The 21706-nt window shown below is 51.4% G+C and overlaps 1 protein-coding gene across 1 annotated transcript in view; it reads right to left on the bottom strand.

The window, feature by feature from the left end:
- AGRN (agrin) overlaps positions 1-21706 on the bottom strand; it is a 77116-nt gene that overhangs the window by 4891 nt on the left and 50519 nt on the right. Inside the window, exons 20-29 of the mRNA XM_056508452.1 lie at positions 20379-20493; positions 18587-18706; positions 16302-16973; positions 14899-15091; positions 11180-11395; positions 9528-9757; positions 7013-7147; positions 5443-5539; positions 4898-5062; positions 1608-1719 (exon numbers count right to left, since the gene is read on the bottom strand). Of these exons, the coding sequence (XP_056364427.1) occupies positions 1608-1719; positions 4898-5062; positions 5443-5539; positions 7013-7147; positions 9528-9757; positions 11180-11395; positions 14899-15091; positions 16302-16973; positions 18587-18706; positions 20379-20493 (2055 nt within the window). The remainder of the gene's footprint in view (positions 1-1607; positions 1720-4897; positions 5063-5442; positions 5540-7012; positions 7148-9527; positions 9758-11179; positions 11396-14898; positions 15092-16301; positions 16974-18586; positions 18707-20378; positions 20494-21706) is intronic.

A 21706-nucleotide genomic window follows, 5' to 3' on the forward strand; every position in this document is an offset into this window, starting at 1 on the left:
GATTTAAACCTCAGGAGCTGAAGAACTCCACACTCAAACTCAGGATTTAAAACCCAGAAACCTCAGAAATTCCAATTCTCCACCCTCAAAACCACGATTTAAACTCCAGAACCCTGAGAAATTCCACTTTTCCTCCATCAAAACCACAATTTAAAACCCAAGAGCTGAAGAATTCCACACTCACAATCAGGATTTAAAGCCCAGGACCTTCAGAAATTCCAATTCTCCACCATCAAAGCCCTGATTTAAACCCCAAGAGCTGAAGAATTTCACACTCAGACCCAGGATTTAAAACCCAGAACTCTGAGAACTCCACACTCAAAATCAGGATTTAAACCCCAAGAGGTGAAGAATTCCACACTCACAATCAGGATTTCAGTCCCAGCACCCTCAGAAATTCCACTTTTCCACCATCAAAACCACAATTTAAACCCCAAGAGCTGAAGAATTCCACACTCAAAATCAGGATTTAAAGCCCAGGAACTGGAGAACTCCATCCCTCCACACTCACAATCAGGATTTAATGCCCAGAACCCTCAGAAATTCCAACTCTCCACACTCAAAACCATGATTTAAACCCCAAGAGCTGAAGAATTTAACACTCAAAATCAGGATTTAAACCCCAGGAGCTGAAGAACTCCACACTCAAAATCAGGATTTAAAACCCAGAAACCTCAGAAATTCCAATTCTCCACCCTCAAAACCACGATTTAAACTCCAGAACCCTGAGAAATTCCACTTTTCCTCCATCAAAACCACAATTTAAAACCCCAAGAGCTGAAGAATTCCACACTCACAATCAGGATTTAAAGCCCAGGACCTTCAGAAATTCCAATTCTCCACCATCAAAGCCCTGATTTAAACCCCAAGAGCTGAAGAATTTCACACTCAGACCCAGGATTTAAAACCCAGAACTCTGAGAACTCCACACTCAAAATCAGGATTTAAACCCCAAGAGGTGAAGAATTCCACACTCACAATCAGGATTTCAGTCCCAGCACCCTCAGAAATTCCACTTTTCCACCATCAAAACCACAATTTAAACCCCAAGAGCTGAAGAATTCCACACTCACAATCAGGATTTAAAGCCCAGGAACTGGAGAACTCCATCCCTCCACACTCACAATCAGGATTTAATGCCCAGAACCCTCTGAAATTCCAATTCTCCACACTCAAAACCATGATTTAAACCCCAAGAGCTGAAGAATTTAACACTCAAAATCAGGATTTAAACCCCAGGAGCTGAAGAATTCCACACTCACAATCAGGATTTAAACCCCAAGAGCTGAAGAATTCCACACTCACAACCAGGATTTAAACTCCAGAAACCTGAGAACTCCACACTCAAAATCAGGATTTAAACCCCAAGAGCTGAAGAATTCCACACTCACAACCAGGATTTAAACTCCAGAAACCTGAGAACTTCACACTCAAAATCAGGATGTAAAGCCCAGGAACTGGAGAATTGCATTCCTCCACACTCACAACCAGGATTTAAACCCCAAAACCCTCAGGAATTCCCCAGTCACAACCAGGATTTAACCCCAGCGCCCTCCGGAGCTCCCCCTCCCCGCCCCACCCGGGGGTCCCGCCCCGTCCCCACTCACCGGGGACTCCCCGGTCACCCTGCGGCCCCCGGCGACCCAGAGCTCCCCCTTGCGGCCGCTGCGCTCCAGCCGGACACTGACCCAGGCGTGCAGCGGCACCGGCTCCCTGCTCCTGGGGACACGGAAATTAAATTCTATTAATAATTAATTTTATTAATTAATGAAGAACCTCCCAGCTGACACAGCTGGGTGTAATTATCGTGTTCTATCAATAGGTGCAGGTAAAAGATTCTAAAGGAAGGTTTGGTGCGAGCAGGACTCGCTCAGCTGAATTAAAATGTGAAATTCCCTTGAGGAAAAGTCACAAGAATTAAAATTAAATTTGAACAGTCTGTTTTTTCTGGTGTGAGAAATAAAAAGTTGGAGAATCCGTGAAGAAAATATGTGTAATAAGTGTAAAATAAGTGTTATTTACTGTTCTGAATTAAAATGTGAAATTCCCATCAGGAAAAGTCACAAGAATTCAAATTAAATTTGAACAGTCTGCTTTTTCTGGTGTGAAAAATAAAAAGTTGGAGAACCTATGAAGAAATATGTGTAATAAGTGTAAAATAAGTGTTATTTACTGTTCTGAATTAAAATGTGGAATTCCCTTGAGGAAAAGTCACAAGAATTAAAATTAAATTTGAACAGTCTGTTTTTTCTGGTGTGAAAAATAAAAAGTTGGAGAACCTATGAAGAAAATATGTGTAATAAGTGTAAAATAAGTTATTTACTGTTATTTACTATTCACTATGTTATTTACTGTTATTTACTAAAAAAAGTTATTTACTGTTCATGTTATAATCTCTGCCCTCAGCTGAATTAAAATGTGAAATTCCCATCAGGAAAAGTCACAAGAATTAAAATTAGATTTGCACAGTGTGTTTTTTCTGGTGTGAGAAATAAAAAGTTGGAGAATCCATGAAGAAAATATGTGTAATAAGTGTAAAATAAGTGTTATTTACTGTTCTGAATTAAAATGTGAAATTCACATCAGGAAAAGTCACAAGAATTAAAATTAAATTTGAACAGTCTGTTTTTTCTGGTGTGAAAAATAAAAAGTTGGAGAACCTATGAAGAAAATATGTGTAATAAGTGTAAAATAAGTTATTTACTGTTATTTACTATTCACTATGTTATTTACTGTTATTTACTAAAAAAAGTTATTTACTGTTCGTGTTATAATCTCTGCCCTCAGCTGAATTAAAATGTGAAATTCCCATCAGGAAAAGTCACAAGAATTAAAATTAAATTTGAACAGTCTGTTTTTACTGGTGTGAGAAATAAAAAGTTGGAGAATCCAGGAAGAAAATATGTGTAATAAGTGTAAAATAAGTTATTTACTGTTATTTACTATTCACTATGTTATTTACTGTTATTTACTAAAAAAAGTTATTTACTGTTCATGTTATAATCTCTGCCCTCAGTTGAATTAAAATGTGAATTCCCATCAGGAAAAGTCACAAGAATTAAAATTAGATTTGCACAGTGTGTTTTTTCTGGTGTGAGAAATAAAAAGTTGGAGAATCCATGAAGAAAATATGTGTAATAAGTGTAAAATAAGTGTTATTTACTGTTATAATCTCTGTCCTAAGCTGAATTAAAATGTGAAATTCCCATCAGGAAAAGTCACAAGAATTAAAATTAGATTTGCATTAGATGAGTTGAAATTTTGAAATTTAAGTGTCATGCCTGTTGTTAATTGCTGTTAATGATAAAATCTCTGATATATCATAGATTAATTAATTATAAAATCTCTGATATATCATAGATTAATTAATTATAAAATCCCCACTCTCAGAACCTGCAGAAGCAGTTCTGGATGATAAAATCTCTGATATGTCAGAGATAAATTATTGATAAAATCCCTCATGTGTCAGAGATTAATTAATGATAAAATCTCTGATATCTCAGACATTAATTAATGATAAATCCCTGATATCTCAGATATTAATTAATGATAAAATCTCTGCCCTCAGAACCTGCAGAAGCAGCTCTGGAGGATAAAATCTCTGATATATCAGAGATTAATTATTGATAAAATCCCTGATATCTCAGATATTAATCAATGGTAAATCCCTGCTCTCTCAGATATTAATTAATGATCAATCCCTGCTATATCAGAGATTAATTAATTATCAATCCCTGCTATATCAGATATTAATTAATGATAAATCCCTGTTATCTCAGATATTAATTAATGATCAATCCCTGCTCTCTCAGAGATTAATTAATGATCAATCCCTGCTCTCTCAGGTATTAATTAATGATCAATCCCTGCTATATCAGAGATTAATTAATGATAAATCCCTGTTATCTCAGATATTAATTAATGATAAAATCCCTGTTATCTCAGATATTAATTAATGATAAATCCCTGCTATATCAGAGATTAATTAATGATCAATCCCTGCTCTCTCAGGTATTAATTAATGATCAATCCCTGCTATATCAGAGATTAATTAATGATAAATCCCTGCTATCTCAGATATTAATTAATGATACAATCCCTGCTCTCTCAGATATTAATTAATGATAAATCCCTGCTCGCTCAGACATTAATTAATGATCAATCCCTGCTATCTCAGATATTAATTAATGATACAATCCCTGCTATCTCAGATATTAATTAATGATCAATCCCTGCTATCTCAGGTATTAATTAATGATAAATCCCTGCTATATCAGAGATTAATTAATGATACAATCCCTGCTATCTCAGATATTAATTAATGATCAATCCCTGCTATATCAGACATTAATTAATGATCAATCCCTGCTATCTCAGATATTAATTAATGCCAATCCCTGCTCTCTCAGACATTAATTAATGATACAATCCCTGCTATATCAGATATTAATTAATGATAAATCCCTGCTATAGAGATTAATTAATGATACAATCCCTGCTATATCAGAGATTAATTAATGATAAATCCCTGCTATCTCAGATATTAATTAATGATACAATCCCTGCTATCTCAGACATTAATTAATGATAAGTCCCTGCTATCTCAGATATTAATTAATGATCAATCCCTGCTCTCTCAGATATTAATTAATGCCAGTCCTGCTCTCTCAGACATTAATTAATGATCAATCCCTGCTATATCAGAGATTAATTAATGATAAATCCCTGCTATCTCAGAGATTAATTAATGATCAATCCCTGCTATCTCAGACATTAATTAATGATCAATCCCTGCTATCTCAGATATTAATTAATGCCAATCCTGCCCTCTCAGACATTAATTAATGCCAGTCCTGCTGTCTCAGACATTAATTAATGCCCTGCCCCCCCAGCTGACCTGAGCAGCGCTGCCCCCTTGCCCAGGTCGTATCTGAACTCCAGGTGTCCCTCCCGCAGCGCCAGCGACACGAAGTCCCCTCTGCCATCGCCCTTCTGGCCGTTGTAGAAGATCAGCCCCGTGGGGCTCTTGGCCAGGAACACCAGCTCCATGGACATCTTGTCCCTGAGGGAGGGGAGGGACACGTGAGAGGGACAGGGACAGGGACACATCCATGAGAGGGACAGGGACACATCCCTGAGAGAGAGGGACAGGGACACATCCATGAGGACAGCAGGGACAAGGACACCTCCCTGTCACCCAGCTGCTGTCCTGCCCCATGCCCGCCTCCCTCGGGATAACCCTGAGTCTGGGGTGGCAGAAATGCCACCTGTGCCAGCTGAGGGGCGTCCCTCATGCTCAGGGTGCTGTGGGGTGGGGTTTGCCCCATCCCATTATCCCATTATCCCATTATCCCATTATCCCATTATCCCATTATCCCGTTATCCCGTTATCCCATCCCATTATCCCATTACCCATTATCCCATCACCCCACCCTCACTCACTGCAGGTCGGGCACGAAGCTCTGCAGCCCGTCCAGCTCCAGGTAGGAGAGGCCGCTGAACTCGGGCAGGAAGGGCACGGACTGGTCCTGCTCCACCACTGGGCACCGAGGGCAGCGTCAGGCACAGCTGGCACAGCTGTCCCCAGGGCCACCCGGGCTGGGACACCCCCAGGGATCCCCCAGCCCAGGTTGGGGACACCCCCAGCCCTGCTGTCCCACTCCGGGCTGGGGACATCCCCAAGGAACCCCCACCCCAGGCTGGGGACACCCCCAAGGAACCCCCACCCCAGGCTGGGGACACCCCCAGGGATCTCCCAGCCTAGGGACACCCCCAAGGAACCCCCACCCCAGGCTGGGGACACCCCCAGGGATCTCCCAGCCTAGGGACACCCCCAAGGAACCCCCACCCCAGGCTGGGGACACCCCCAGGGATCCCCCAGCCCAGGTTGGGGACACCCCCAGGGATCCCCCAGCCCAGGGACACCCCCAAGGACACCGCCCTGGCCCTGCTGCCCCACCCCGGGCTGGGGACACCCCCAGAGACCCCCCCCAGCGACCCCCCTAGGCCCCCCCTGTCCCTGCTGCCCCACCCCAGGGACACCCCCAGGGACCCCCCCAGCGACCCCCCTGTCCCTGCTGCCCCACCCCAGGGACACCCCCAGTGACACCCCCAGTGACACGCCCCGTCCCAGGCTGGGGACACCCCCAGTGACCCCCCAGCCCTGCTGTCCCCCCCCAGTGACACCCCCAGTGACACGCCCCGTCCCAGGCTGGGGACACCCCCAGTGACCCCCCAGCCCTGCTGTCCCCCCCCAGTGACACCCCCAGTGACACGCCCCGTCCCAGGCTGGGGACACCCCAGGGACACCCCCAGTGACACCCCCAGGGACACCCCCAGGGACACCCCCCACCCCAGGGACAGCCCCAGGGACACCCCCAGCCCTGCTGTCCCCCCCAGTGACACCCCCAGGGACACCCCCAGCCCTGCTGTCCCCCCCAGTGACACCCCCAGGGACACCCCCCCCCCAGTGACACCCCCAGTGACCCCCCAGCCCTGCTGTCCCCCCCAGTGACCCCCCAGCCCTGCTGTCCCCCCCCAGGGACACCCCCAGCCCTGCTGTCCCCCCCAGTGACCCCCCAGCCCTGCTGTCCCCCCCCAGTGACACCCCCAGCCCTGCTGTCCCCCCCCAGTGACACCCCCAGTGACCCCCCAGCCCTGCTGTCCCCCCCAGTGACCCCCCAGCCCTGCTGTCCCCCCCCAGTGACACCCCCCAGCCCTGCTGTCCCCCCCCAGTGACACCCCCAGTGACCCCCCTGTCCCTGCTGTCCCCCCCCAGGGACACCCCCAGTGACCCCCCAGCCCTGCTGTCCCCCCCCAGTGACCCCCCAGCCCTGCTGTCCCCCCCCAGGGACACCCCCAGTGACCCCCCAGCCCTGCTGTCCCCCCCAGCCCTGCTGTCCCCCCCCAGTGACCCCCCAGCCCTGCTGTCCCCCCCCAGTGACCCCCCAGCCCTGCTGTCCCCCCCAGTGACCCCCCCAGCCCTGCTGTCCCCCCAGCCCCCCTGTCCCACCTGTCTGGCAGAGCTCGCCCTGGCGCCCCGCGGGGCAGGCGCACAGGGGGGCCCCGTGGGGCAGCACCAGGCAGGTGGCAGAGCCGTGGCACGGGGACGGCTCGCACGGGTTCCTCTCCTGGGCACAGGTGGGGCCTGCGGGGACAGGCGGCTCGTCACAGCCCCGGTGCCACCAGCACCCGTGTCACCGGTGTCACCAACCCCGGTGTCACCAACACCCGTGTCACCAACACCCGTGTCACCGGTGTCACAACCCCACTGTCAGTGTCACCAAGCCCAGTGTCACCAACACCCGTGTCACCAACACCCGTGTCACCGGTGTCACAACCCCACTGTCACCGGTGTCACCAACCCCAGTGTCACCAACACCCGTGTCACCAACACCCGTGTCACCAACACCTGTGTCACCCGTGTCACCAACACCCGTGTCACCAACCCCAGTGTCACCAACACCCATGTCACCGGTGTCACAACCCCACTGTCACCAACCCCAGTGTCACCAACCCCAGTGTCACCAGTGTCACCAACCCCAGTGTCACCAACACCCGTGTCACCGGTGTCACCAACCCCAGTGTCACCAACCCCAGTGTCATCAGTGTCACCAACCCCAGTGTTAACAGTGTCACCAACCCCAGTGCCACCAACCCCAGTGTCACCAACCCGTGTCATCAGTGTCACCAACCCCAGTGTCACCAACCCCAGTGTCACCGGTGTCACCAACACCCGTGTCACCAGTGCCACCAACCCCAGTGTCACCAACCCGTGTCATCAGTGTCACCAACCCCAGTGTCACCAACCCCAGTGTCAACAGTGTCACCAACCCCAGTGTCACCAACTCCAGTGTCACCAACCCCAGTGTCACCAGTGCCACCAACCCCAGTGTCACCAGAGTGTCACCCCAGTGTCACCAGTGTCACCAACACCCATGTCACCGGTGTCACCAACCCCAGTGTCACCAACCCCAGTGTCACCAGTGCCACCAACACCCATGTCACCAGTGTCACCAACCTATGTCCCCAGTGTCCCCAACACCCGTGTCATCGGTGTCACCAACCCCAGTGTCACCAACCCCAGTGTCACCAGTGTCACCAACCCCAGTGTCATCGGTGCCACCAACCCCTGTGTCCCCAATGTCACCAATCCCTGTGTCACCTGTGTCACCAACCCATGTGTCCCCTGTGTCATCAAACCCCATGTCCCCACTGTCCCCACTGTCACCAACCCCCGTGCCACCAGTGTCCCCAACCCCTGTGTGCTCGGTGTCACCAAGCCCCGAGTCACCAGTGTCACCAACCCATGTGTCCCCAGCGTCCCCAGTGTCAAATGGTTCCAGTGTCCAAAAACAATTCTAGTGTCCAAAATGATTCCAGTGCCCAGAGCACAGATAATGCCCCTAAAGCTGTCATTGTTTGGGACAATTAATGTCCCTCAAGTGCCATTATTTGGGACAATTAATACCCAAAAGGTGGCGTTATCTGGCACAATTAACGCCCCTCAAGTGCCATTATTTGGCACAATTAACGCCCCTCAAGTGCCATTATTTGGCACAATTAACGCCCCTCAAGTGTCATTATTTGGGTGCCATTTTGAGTATAATTAATGCCCAAAAGGTGCCATTATTTGGCACAATTAATGACCCTCAAGTGCCATTATTTGGGGCAATTAACGCCCCTAAAGATGCCATTATCTGGCACAATTAACGCCCCTCAAGTGTCATTATTTGGGTGCCATTTTGAGTATAATTAATGCCCAAAAGGTGCCATTATGGCACAATTAACGACCCTCAAGTGCCATTATTTGGGACAATTAATACCCAAAAGGTGCCGTTATCTGGCACAATTAACACCCCTCAAGTGCCATTATTTGGCACAATTAACACCCCTCAAGTGCCATTATTTGGCACAATTAACGACCCTCAAGTGCCATTATTTGGGACAATTAATACCCAAAAGGTGCCATTATCTGGCACAGTTAACGCCCCTCAAGTGCCATTATTTGGGACAATTACCACCCCTCAAGTGCCATTATTTGGCACAATTAATACCCAAAAGGTGCCATCATCTGGCACAATTAACGCCCCTCAAGTGCCATTATTTGGGGCAATTAATACCCAAAAGGTGCCATTATCTGGCACAATTAACGCCCCTCAAGTGCCATTATTTCGGACAATTAACGCCCCTCAAGTGCCATTATTTGGCACAATTAACGCCCCTCAAGTGTCATTATTTGGGTGCCATTTTGAGTATAATTAATGTCCAAAAGGTGCCATTATTTGGCACAATTAACACCCCTCAAGTGCCATTATTTGGCACAATTAACACCCCTCAAGTGCCATTATTTGGGACAATTAACGCGCCTCAAGTGCCATTATTTGGGACAATTAATACCCAAAAGGTGCCACCATCTGGCACAATTAACGCCCCTCAAGTGCCATTATCTGGGTGCCATTTCCAGTACAATTGAGCCCAGAAGGCGCCAAGGACAGACCACCCCAGCCCACCCCGCGCCCCCGTACCCGTGTATCCCTCGGGGCAGTGGCACTGGAAGGCGCCGTGCTGGCCGGGCTGGCAGCGGCCGCCGTGCCGGCAGGGGCTGGGCTGGCAGGGCTGGTGGCCGCACTCGCCCACGGCGCTGGCGAACAGCGCGTCCGGCCCGCCCGGCCGCAGCTCGTACGGACGGTTGTTGATGCTCAGCTGGCGCACGCAGCCCCGCAGACCCGCGGTGACAGCCGCGCGCTCCGCCACCCTGCGGGGACAGGGACAGCGACAGGGTGGGTCACTGAGGGGGGGGCGGTGCCAGGGTGGGTGGGGCAGTGCCAGGGTGGGTGGGCAGTGTGAGCTCGGCCACCCTGCGGGGACAGGGACAGGGGTGTGTCCCTGAGGGGTGGGGCAGTGCCAGGGTGGGTGGGCAGTGTGAGCTCTGTCACCATGGGGGGACAGCGACAGCGACAGGGTGGGTCACTGAGAGGGGGGCAGTGCCAGGGTGGGTGGGCAGTGCCAGGGTGGGTGGGCAGTGTGAGCTCTGTCACCATGGGGGGACAGCGACAGCGAAAGGGTGGGTCACTGAGCGGGGGCAGTGCCAGGGTGGGTGGGCAGTGTGAGCTCTGTCACCCTAGGGGGACACGGGACAGGGGATCGTCCTTGAGGGGTGAGGCAGTGCCCATGGGGTGCCAGGGTAGTGAGGGGACATGGCACCAGGGTTTGTCCCCAAAGGAGAGGTGGGGTGGTGCCCATGGGTGCCAGGGTGGGTGAGCAGTGTGAGCTCAGCCACTCTGAGGGGACATGGCACCAGGGTGTGTCCCCAAGTGAGGTGGTGCCCATGGGTGCCAGGGTGGGTGGGCAGTGTGGAAGAGGCTGCAGGGATGGGGCTGAGCTGGGAGCCAGCACTGCCTTGGTCCTCAAGGGGCAGTGCCACCCTCCCAGCCCCAGTGCCACCCAGCAGCCCCAGTGCCACTCACCATCCCCAGTGCCACCCTCCAGCCCCAGTGCCACCCTCCCAGCCCCAGTGCCACATCACCATCCCCAGTGCCACCCTCCCAGCCCCAGTGCCACCCAGCAGCTCCAGTGCCACCCTCCCAACCCCAGTGCCACCCAGCAGCTCCAGTGCCACCCAGCAGCTCCAGTGCCACCCTCCCAGCCCCAGTGCCACCCAGCAGCCCCAGTGCCACATCACCATCCCCAGTGCCACCCCCAGCCCCAGTGCCACCCAGCAGCTCCAGTGCCACCCTCCCAACCCCAGTGCCACCCTCCCAACCCCAGTGCCACCCAGCAGCTCCAGTGCCACCCAGCAGCCCCAGTGCCACCTCCATCCCCGTGCCATCCCCATCCCCAGTGCCACACCCAGTGCTCCCTCACAGTGACACCCCCATCCCCAGAGCCCCTCACCGTGCCACCCTCCATCCCCACTGCCACCCTCACAGTGTCCCCTCCATCCCCAGTGCCACCCCCATCCCCAGCGCCATCCCCATCCCATCCCCATCCCCAGTCCCACCCTCCATCCCAGTGCCACCCCCACCCCAGTCCCACCCCCACCCCAGTGCCACCCCCATCCCAGTGCCACCCCCACCCCCAATGCCACACCCACCCCAGTGCCACCCCCGGTGCCCCCCCCATCCCCATCCCACCCCCGTCCCCGGTGCCCCCCGTCCCCGTGCCCCTGTGCCCTCACCGTGCCATGTGCTCCGGGGGCGCTCCCCCGATGAAGAGCTCGGTGTCCAGGTTGAGCCCGTCGGTGCCCAGGGGGCTGTGCCCGCTCACCGGGGGCTCCCCGTCCACGGCCAGGCTCCCGCTGCGCCGGCTGCGCGTCACCAGCAGCGAGTGCCAGCGCCCGGGCACTGCCCGCACCGAGCTGGTCACCACGGCTGGCCCTGAGCCAGTGTCGAACCTGGGACAGACAGGTTAGTGCCAGGGCAGTGCCAGCAGTGCCAGGTTAGTGCCAGGGCAGTGCCAGCAGTGCCAGCGCCCGGGCACTGCCCGCACCGAGCTGGTCACCACGGCTGGCCCTGAGCCCGTGTCGAACCTGGGACAGACAGGGCAGTGCCAGGTTAGTGCCAGGGCAGTGCCAGCAGTGCCAGGGCAGTGCCAGCAGTGCCAGCAGTGCCAGCGCCCGGGCACTGCCCGCACCGAGCTGGTCACCACGGCCGGGCCTGAGCCCGTGTCGAACCTGGGACAGACAGGTTAGTGCCAGGGCAGTGCCAGGTTAGTGCCAGGGCAGTGCCAGCAGTGCCAGCGCCCGGGCACTGCCCGCACCGAGCTGGTCACCACGGCCGGGCCTGAGCTAGTGTCAAACCTGGGACAGACAGGTTAGTGCCAGGGCAGTGCCAGGGCAGTGCCAGCAGTGCCAGCAGTGCCAGGGCAGTGCCAGGGCAGTGCCAGCAGTGCCAGCAGTGCCAGGTTAGTGCCAGGTTAGTGCCAGGGCAGTGCTAGCCTGGCCCTGAGCCTGTGTCGAACCTGGGACAGACCAGGGCACTGCCAGGTTAGTGCCAGGGCAGTGCCAGCAGTGCCAGGGCAGTGCCAGCAGTGCCAGCAGTGCCAGCGCCCGGGCACTGCCCGCACCGAGCTGGTCACCACGGCTGGGCCCGAGCCAGTGTTGAACCTGGGACAGACAGGGCAGTGCCAGCAGTGCCAGGTTAGTGCCAGCAGTGCCAGGGCAGTGCCAGCAGTGCCAGCAGTGCCAGCAGTGCCAGGGCAGTGCCAGGTTAGCGCCAGCAGTGCCAGGACAGTGCCAGGTTAGTGCCAGGGCAGTGCCAGCAGTGCCAGCCTGGCCCTGAGCCCGTGTCACACCTGGGACAGACCCGGGTTAAACTTGGGCAGAGCCGGGTTGGTGCCAGCAGTGCCAGCAGTGCCAGCAGTGCCAGGTTGGTGCCAGCAGTGCCAGCAGTGCCAGCAGTGCCAGGGCAGTGCCAGGGCAGTGCCAGCAGTGCCAGGTTGGTGCCAGCAGTGCCAGGGCAGTGCCAGGTTAGTGCCAGGGCAGTGCCAGCAGTGCCAGGTTGGTGCCAGCAGTGCCAGGGCAGTGCTAGCAGTGCCAGGGCAGTGCCAGCAGTGCCAGGGCAGTGCCAGCAGTGCCAGGTTGGTGCCAGCAGTGCCAGCAGTGCCAGCGGGGCTGGGACAGGCGGGTGTGGCACCGCAGCACTCGGGGATCCTCTCCCTCCCTCCCTCCCTCCCTCCCTCCTCCTTGTCTTCTCTCTCTCCTTCCCTCCTTCTCTCCCTCGTTTTTCTCCCTCTTTCCCTCCTTCTTCCCCTTCCTCTTTCTCTCTCTCTTTCTCTTCTTCTCTCCCTTCCTCCTTCTCTTCTTCTTCCCCCCTCCTCTCTCCCTCCTTCTCTCCCTCCTCTTTCTCCCTCTTTCCCTCCTTCTCTCCTTTCTTTCCCTCCTTCTCTCCTGCCTCCTCTCCTCTCCCTTCCTCCTTCTCTCCTTCTTCCCCGCCTCCTCTCTCCCTCCTTCTCTCCCTCCCTCCCTCCTCTCTTCTCTCCCTCCTTTTTCTCCCTCTTTTCCTCCTCCTCTCCTTCCCTCCTTCTCTCCTCCCCTCCTTTCTCTCCCTCCTTCCTCTCCCACCCTCCCTTTCTCTTTCTCTCCCTCCTTCCTTCTCTCCTTCTCCCCCTCCTTCCTCTCTCATCCTGCTTTTCTCCTTCTCTCCTTCTTCCCCTCCCTCCCTCCCTTTTTCTCTCCTTCTCTCCCTCTCTCTGCTCTGTCCTCCCCCTTCCCTCATTCCAAACTCATCCTGTCAGATTTTGGAATACAAAAAAAATCCACTCCAGCACTTTCCTCCCTTTCCTTTTCCCCCTTTCCCAGTTAAAAAAAAAAACAAACAAAAAACCACCAAAAAAAGATCTCTTAGAAAAAAACCAACCCCCCAAAACCCCACCAAAAAAAGTTCTCTCTCAAAAAAAAAAATACAACAAACCTGCCAAAATCCCACTAAAAAAAGATTTCTCAAATAAAACCAACCTCCCTAAACCTCACCAAAAAAAAATCTCAAAATAAACCCAACCTGCCAAAACCCCAACAAAAAAAAATCTCTCAAAATAAACCCAATCTCCTAAAACCCCACCAAAAAAAAAAAATCTCAAAATAACCTCCTAAAACCCCAATTAAAAAAAAAAAATCTCAACCTCCTAAAACCCAACCCAAAAAAAAAACCTCAAACTAAACCCAACCTCCTAAAACCCCAACAAAAAAACCAAACCCAACCTCCTAAAACCCCACCAATAAAAAAATCTCTGAAAATAAACCCAACCTTCTAAAACCCCACGAAAAAAAAATCTCAAAATAAACCAAACTTCCTAAAACCCCAGCAAAAAAAAAATCTCTCAAAATAAACCCAACCTCCTAAAACCCCACCAAAAAAAACCCAAAAAACTCTGAAAATAAACCAAACCTCCTAAAACCCCACCAAAAAAAATCTCTGAAAATAACCCCAATCTCCTAAAACCCCACAAAAAAAAAAAAAAAATCTCAACCTCCTAAAACTCCACCAAAAACAAATCTCAACCTCCTAAAATCCCACAAAAAAAAATCTCTGAAAATAACCCCAACTTCCTAAAACCCCATGAAAAAAAAATGTCAACCTCCTAAAACCCACCAAAAAAAAAAAAAAATCTCTCAAAATAAGCCAAACCTCCTAAAACCGCACCAAAAAGAAAATCTCTCAAAATAAACCAAATCTCCTAAAACCCCACAAAAAAAAATAAAATCTCAAAATAAACCCAACTTCCTAAAATCCTACCAAAAAAATCTCAAAATAAACCCAACCTCTTAAAACCCCACCAAAAATTAAAAAAATATCTCAAAATAACCCCAATCTCCTAAAACCCCACCAAAAAAAAAAAAAAAATCTCAACCTCCTAAAACTCCACCAAAAAAAAAACCTCTAAAAATAAACCAACCTCCTAAAACCCCACCAAAAAAAAAAATCTCTGAAAATAAACCAAATCTCCTAAAACCCCACCAAAAAAAAAAATCTCAACCTCCTAAAACCCCACCAAAAAAAAAAATCTCTGAAAATAACCCCAACCTCCTAAAACCCCACAAAAAAAAAAAATCTCAACTTCCTAAAACCCCACCAATAAAAAAAACTCTGAAAATAACCCAAATCTCCTAAAACCCCACCAAAAAAAAAAAAAATAAAATCTCTCAAAATAAACTCCTAAAGCCCCATTTAAAAAAAAAAATCTCAACCTCCTAAAACCCAACCAAAAATAAAAAAAATCCTCAAACTAAACGCAACCTCCCACACCTTGACTCTCTTTAACCCTCCGAGCGCCACAGCGAGTTCACTTTGCTGAACAGACAGAAACGCTCCAACCGCATCCCCAAAAAAAAAACCCCAAAATTTCGGATTTTTGTTCACTTTTCGCCGTTTTTGCAGAGTGCCATCCCCCATCGCTCACCGGAGCTGCACGAAGCCGCCCAGCAGCGCCAGCGAGATGAAGTCCTTGCCGTGTCTCTGTGCGTTGTAGAGCAGGAGCCCGCTGGGCTCCAGCGCCCGGAACTGCAGCGACACCCGCGCCGTGTGGTACCCGCGCAGCGTCCGCAGCGCCACGAACGAGCCGCCCCCGAAGCTGGGAGAGAACGGGCTGGGGGCTGCGGGAGGGGTGGGGGACAGAGGGATGGAGGGACAGAGGGACAGCGGGGACAGGAGGGACAGCGGGATGGAGGGACAGAGGGACAGGGGGGGACAGGAGGGAACAGGAGGGACAGCGGGGTGGAGGGATGGAGGGGACAGTGGGGACAGGAGGGACAAAGGGACGGGGGGGACGGGGGGACAGCGGGGACAGGAGGGACAGAGGGATGGAGGGACAGGAGGGACAGCGGGACAGCGGGGTGGAGGGACAGCGGGGTGGAGGGACAGCGGGACAGGGGGGACAGCGGGACAGGGGGGACAGCGGGGGACAGGAGGGACAGGAGGGACAGCGGGACGGGGGGGCAGGAGGGACAGAGGGGGCAGGAGGGACATCAGGGTGGAGGGACAGCGGGACGGGGACAGCAGGGACAGGGGGACGGCGGGGTGGAGGGACAGCGGGATGGAGGGACAGCGGGGACAGGAGGGGCAGCGGGGGACAGGAGGGACAGGAGAGAGAGCAGGGAAAGGAGAGAGAGCAGGGGACAGCAGGGACAGTGGGGACAGGACAGGAGGGGACAAGAGAGAGAGCAGGGGACAGCAGGGACAGGAGGGGACAGCAGGGACAGTGGGGACAGGAGGGGACAGCAGGGACAGGAGGGGACAGCGGAGACAGCAGGGAAAGGAGAGAGAGAAGGGGACAGCAGGGACAGCAGGGGACAGGAAGGGACAGGTGGAGACACAAGAACATGGCAGTGAGTGCCTGGCACAAATCTGGGAATGTTTTAATATCTCACACAGAACTGGGAATGGTTTCCTGTCTGGAACAAGGCTGGGAATGTTTTCCTGTCTCACACAAAACTGGGAATGGTTTCCAGTCTGCACAAAGCTGGGAATGTTTTCCTATCTCACACAAATCTGGGAATGTTTTAATATCTCACACAGAACTGGAAATGTTTTCCTGCCTGGAACAAAGCTGGGAATGGTTTCCAGTCTGCACAAACCTGGGAATGTTTTCCTGTCTCACACAAACCTGGGAAGTTTCCCTGCCTGACACAATAACGGGAACATTTTCCTGCCCGAAATAAGCCTGGGAACGTTTGGCAACCCTGGCAGTGCCCAAATCCCGTCTGCAACAACCCGGCACAGGCGGCGACATCCCCACCCGGGGCAGGGAGGCAGGCACTGATTTTCAGAGCCCGAATTCGGGGTTTTTTTGGGAGCAGCACCTACGTTTGTCACACAGGGGCCCCGCCGTGCCCGGGGGGCAGCTGCAGGTGAAGTCCCGCCCGTCGTCCTCGCAGGTGCCGCCGTGCAGGCAGGGCTGGGACTGGCAGGGCCGGGGGGCTCTGCTGCTGCCGGGGGGCAGCTGGGTCGGCTTCCTCCTGCCAGGGCTGCTGGGGCTGGGCCTCCTGGTGCTGCCCACGGCCACCGCCTTGGGGCCGTGCTGGCCCGGCGACGGGGTGGCCACCGGGAGCCTGCGGGTGGTGGCCGGGGCTGAGGTGGCCACCGGGAGCCTGTGGGTGGTGGCCAAGGATGAGGTGGCCGCAGGGAGCCTGTGGGTGGTGGCCAGGGCTGAGGTGGCCACAGGGAGCCTGTGGGTGGTGGCCAAGGATGAGGTGGCCACAGGGACTCTGTGGGTGGTGGCCAAGGATGAGGTGGCTGCAGGGACTCTGTGGGTGGTGGCCAAGGATGAGGTGGCCGCAGGGAGCCTGTGGGTGGTGGCCAGGGCTGAGGTGGCCACAGGGAGCCTGTGGGTGGTGGCCAAGGATGAGGTGGCCGCAGGGAGCCTGTGGGTGGTGGCCAAGGATGAGGTGGCTGCAGGGACTCTGTGGGTGGTGGCCGGGGCCGCGGTGGTGGCCGTGGTGGTGGTGACGGTGGTGGTGAAGAGCCGGGGGATCCAGTCTGGAACACAGCAGAGGGGTGGAGTTATGGAGGGGTCAGGGTCAGGGTCAGGTGTGGGTCAGTTTTAGGATCAGGTGTGGGTTCATTTTGGGGTCAGGTATGGGTCAGTTTTAGGTCAGGTGTGGGTCAGTTTTAGGATCAGGTGTGGGTTCATTTTGGGGTCAGGTATGGGCCAGTTTTAAGGTCAGGTGTGCATTAATTTTAGGGTCAGCTATGGGTTAATTTTGGGGTCAGGTGTGGGTCAGTTTTAGGGTCAGGTATGGGTCAGGTTTAGGGCCATATGTGTGTTAGGTTTAGGGTCAGGTATGCGTTAATTTTGGGGTCAGGTATGGGTTAATTTTAGGATCAAGTGTGGGTTAGTTTTAGGGTCAGGTATGGGTCAGCTTTAGGTTCAGGTGTGGGTCAGTTTTAGGTTCAGGTATGGGTCAGTTTTAGGGTCAGGTATGGGTTAATTTTGGGGTCAAGTGTGGGTTAGGATTGAGATCAGATGTGGCTTAGGGTTGGGGTCAGGTATGGGTTAATTTTGCGGTCAGGTGTGGGTCAGTTTTAGGGTCAGGTGTGGGTTAATTTTAGGGTCAGGTGTGAGTCAGTCTTAGGGTCAGGGGTGGGACAGTCTTTGGGTCAGGTATGGGTCAGTTTTAGGGTCAGGTGTGGGTCAGTTTTAGGGTCAGGCATGGGTTAATTTTGGGGTCAGGGGTGGGTCAGTTTTAGGGTCAGGTGTGGGTCAGTTTTAGGGTCAGGTATGGGTCAGGTTTAGGGCCATATGTGGGTTAGGTTTAGGGTCAGGTGTGGGTCAGTTTTAGGGTCAGGCATGGGTTAATTTTGGGGTCAGGGGTGGGTCAGTTTTAGGGTCAGGTGTGGGTCAGTTTTAGGGTCAGGTATGGGTCAGGTTTAGGGCCATATGTGGGTTAGGTTTAGGGTCAGGTGTGGGTTAGGTTTAGGGTCAGGTATGCGTTAATTTTGGGGTCAGGTGTGGGTTAATTTTAGGATCAAGTGTGGGTCAGTTTTAGAGTGAGGTGTGGGTTAATTTTAGGGTCAGGTGTGGGTCAGTTTTAGGGTCAGGTGTGGGTCAGTTTTAGGGTCAGGTGTGGGTTAATTTTGGGGTCAGGGGTGGTTTATAAGAGAAGTAGCCGGGCTGTTCCTGGAGAAGGAATTTCCACCCTAAAAATTCTCAAAGTTGCCAAAAACTGGGAATATTTTGGGATGCTGGCAGCCTGTGCCAGGCTCTGTGTGCTCACTTCTGGGAATTCTGGGTGCAGCAGGAGCAATCCCAGCCTGGACCCCCTGGAAATTCCAGGATGGGCTCCTTTCCACTGCCCACGGAAATTGGGAAATTTTAACCCTTTCCTGGCTCTCCTGAGTGCACAGCCAATGCAGGCACCGAGATTTTACCCAGCCTGGGATGGATTCCCCACAGGAAGCTGAGGCTGCCCCATCCCTGGAATTCCCAATGGAAAACCCCATCCCAGATACAGACAATCTTTAAGGTCCCTCCTGACCCCAAATATTCCAGAATCCCCCACTCTGGAACCTCCTGGAGGGTTGATACCAAACCCAATCCCAGCAAATCCCCCCTTTTGGAATCTGAAAAACCCCAAAAAAAGGGATCTCACCAAAATCCATGAATTTGATGTTCTCAGTCTGGGGTTTCTTCACCAGGATGGTTTTTTTCTTGGCAGCTCGGATCTGTCTGAGCAGGGCCCCCTGGACATCGGCGGCCGTGTGGGACGTGGCTGAGGGAGGGAGGAAAGGACACAACAGTGAATTTCCTTCCTCTGACCTCCCCAAATGCCTTATTTCCCATGGAAAATAATTCTCCTTTCCCAAGAAAAATAGCCCTCATTTTCCATGGAAAATAGTTCCTTTCATAAAGAATGTGATCCTCATGTCCCAAGGAAAATAATCCTCGTTTCCTAAGGAAAATAATCCTCATTTCCTAAAGAAAATAATCCTCATTTCCTAAAGAAAATAATCCTCATTTCCTTAGTAAAATAATCTTTGTTTCCTGAGGAAAATAATCCTCCCTTCCTAAAGAAAATAACCCTCATTTCCTAAAGAAAATAATCCTCCCTTCCTAAAGAAAATAACCCTCATTTCCTAAAGAAAATAACCCTCATTTCCTAAAGAAAATAATCCTCATTTCCCAAGGAAAATAATCCTCATTTCCTAAGGAAAATAATCCTCCTTTCCTAAGGAAATTAACCCTCATTTCCTAAAGAAAATAATCCTCATTTCATAAGGAAATTAACCCTCATTTCCCAAGGAAAATAATCCTCATTTGCTAAATAAGAGAATCCTCTTTTCCTGAGGAAAATATTCATCATTTCCCAAGGAAAATAATCCTCATTTCCTTAGTAAAATAATCTTTGTTTCCTGAGGAAAACAATCCTCCCTTCCTAAGGAAAATAATCCTCATTTCCTAAAGAAAATAACCCTCATTTCATAAAGAAAATAATCCTCATTTCCCAAGGAAAATAATCCTCATTTCCTTAGTACAATAATCATTTCCTGAGGAAAATAATCCTCCCTTCCTAAGGAAAATAACCCTCATTTCCTAAAGAAAATAACCCTCATTTCATAAAGAAAATAATCCTCATTTCATAAGGAAAATAATCCTCATTTCATAAGGAAATTAACCCTTATTTCCCAAGGAAAATAATCCTCATTTGCTAAATAAGAGAATCCTCTTTTCCTGAGGAAAATATTCATCATTTCCCAAGGAAAATAATCCTCATTTCCCAACCCCACTGAATTTCTGCAGGATAAAAAACCCAACCCCACTGGAATTCTGCAGGACGAAAATCCCAATCCCACTGGAATTCTGCAGGATCAAAATCCCAATCCCACTGGAATTCTGCATGATAAACGATAAAAAAAAAAAAAAAAGATAAAATAATCAAAAGATAAAATCCCAACCCCCACTGAAATTCTGCAGGATAAAAATCCCAAAACCACTGAAATTCTGCACGATAAACGATAAAAAAAAGATAAAAAAAATTCAAAAGATAAAATCCCAACCCCCACTGAAATTCTGCAGGATAAAAATCCCAAAACCACTGAAATTCTGCAGGATGAAAATCCCAACCCCATTGGAATTCTGCACGATAAACGATAAAAAAAAGATAAAAAAAATTCAAAAGATAAAATCCCAACCACACTGAAATTTTGCAGGATAAAAATCCCAAAACCACTGAAATTCTGCAGGATGAAAATCCCAACCCCATTGGAATTCTGCACGATAAACGATTAAAAAAAAGATAAAAAAATCAAAAGATAAAATCCCAACCCCACTGAAATTTTGCAGGATAAAAGATAAAAAAAATTCAAAAGATAAAACCCCAACCCCGCTGATTCCAGGATGGATTTTCCCTTTTCCCAGCCGGATTTCCAGTGGAATTTGCCCACCTGGATCAAAGTGAGCGTCCAGCAGGACCCTGAGGGCGCCGCCCTGGCCCAGGTCCCGCACGCGCACGCTGCGGAAATCCCGGCGCACGTCGGAGCCGCGGAACAGCTCCTCCAGCTGGGGAGGAAATGGGAGATACTGGGGAAACTGGGGATACTGGGGATACTGGGGACACTGGGGATACTGGGGGTACTGGGGGTACTGGGGATACTGGGAGGGATGGGATCCAGCAGGTCCCGCACGCGCACGCTGCGGAAATCCCGGCGCACGTCGGAGCCGCGGAACAGCTCCTCCAGCTGGGGAGGAACGGAGATACTGGGGAAACTGGGGATACTGGGGAAACTGGGGATACTGGGGGTACTGGGGAGACTGGGGAGACTGGGGATACTGGGAGGGATGGGATCCAGCAGGTCCCGCACGCGCACGCTGCGGAAATCCCGGCGCACGTCGGAGCCGCGGAACAGCTCCTCCAGCTGCGGAGGAACGGAGATACTGGGGAAACTGGGGAAACTGGGAGATACTGGGAGATACTGGGGAACTGGGAGATACTGGGAGAGACTGGGGACACTGGGGACACTGGGGATACTGGGGATACTGGGGATACTGGGGAGGGATGGATCAGTACTGGGGATACTGGGGAGGAAATGGGATCAGTACTGGGGAGGAAATGGGATCAATACTGGGGATACTGGGGAGGGAAAGGGAAATGCTGGGGGAAAGGGAAATGCTGATTGAACAGGAAATGCTGGGGGAGGAGGAAAGGGAAATGCTGATTACACAGGAAAATCTGATTTAACAGGGAAATCCTGGAGGAAGAGGAAAGGGAAAATCCTGGGGGAAGGGGAAAGGGAAATTCTGATTACACAGGAAAATCCTGGGGGATGAGGAAAGGGAAATTCTGATTACACAGGAAAATCCTGGGGGAGGAGGAAAGGGAAATTCTGATTTAACAGGAAAATCCTGGAGGAAGAGGAAAGGGAAATTCTGATTTAACAGGGAAATACTGGGGGAAGGGGAAAGGGAAATTCTGATTACACAGGGAAACCCTGGGGGAGGAGGAAAGGGAAAATCCTGGGGGATGAGGAAAGGGAAATTCTGATTTAACAGGAAAATCCTGGGGGAAGGGGAAAGGGAAATTCTGATTTAACAGGGAAATACTGGGGGAGGAGGAAAGGGAAATTCTGATTTAACAGGGAAATAGTGGGGGAAGAGGAAAGCAAAAATCCTGAGAGAAGAGAAAAGGGAAATTCTGATTTAACAGGAAAATCGTGGGGGAAGAGGAAAGCAAAAATCCTGAGAGAAAAGGGAAATTCTGATTTAAAGGGAAATC

Source organism: Oenanthe melanoleuca, chromosome 21, assembly GCF_029582105.1.
Source record: "Oenanthe melanoleuca isolate GR-GAL-2019-014 chromosome 21, OMel1.0, whole genome shotgun sequence".
In the NCBI taxonomy this organism is placed as follows: Eukaryota; Metazoa; Chordata; class Aves; order Passeriformes; family Muscicapidae; genus Oenanthe; species Oenanthe melanoleuca.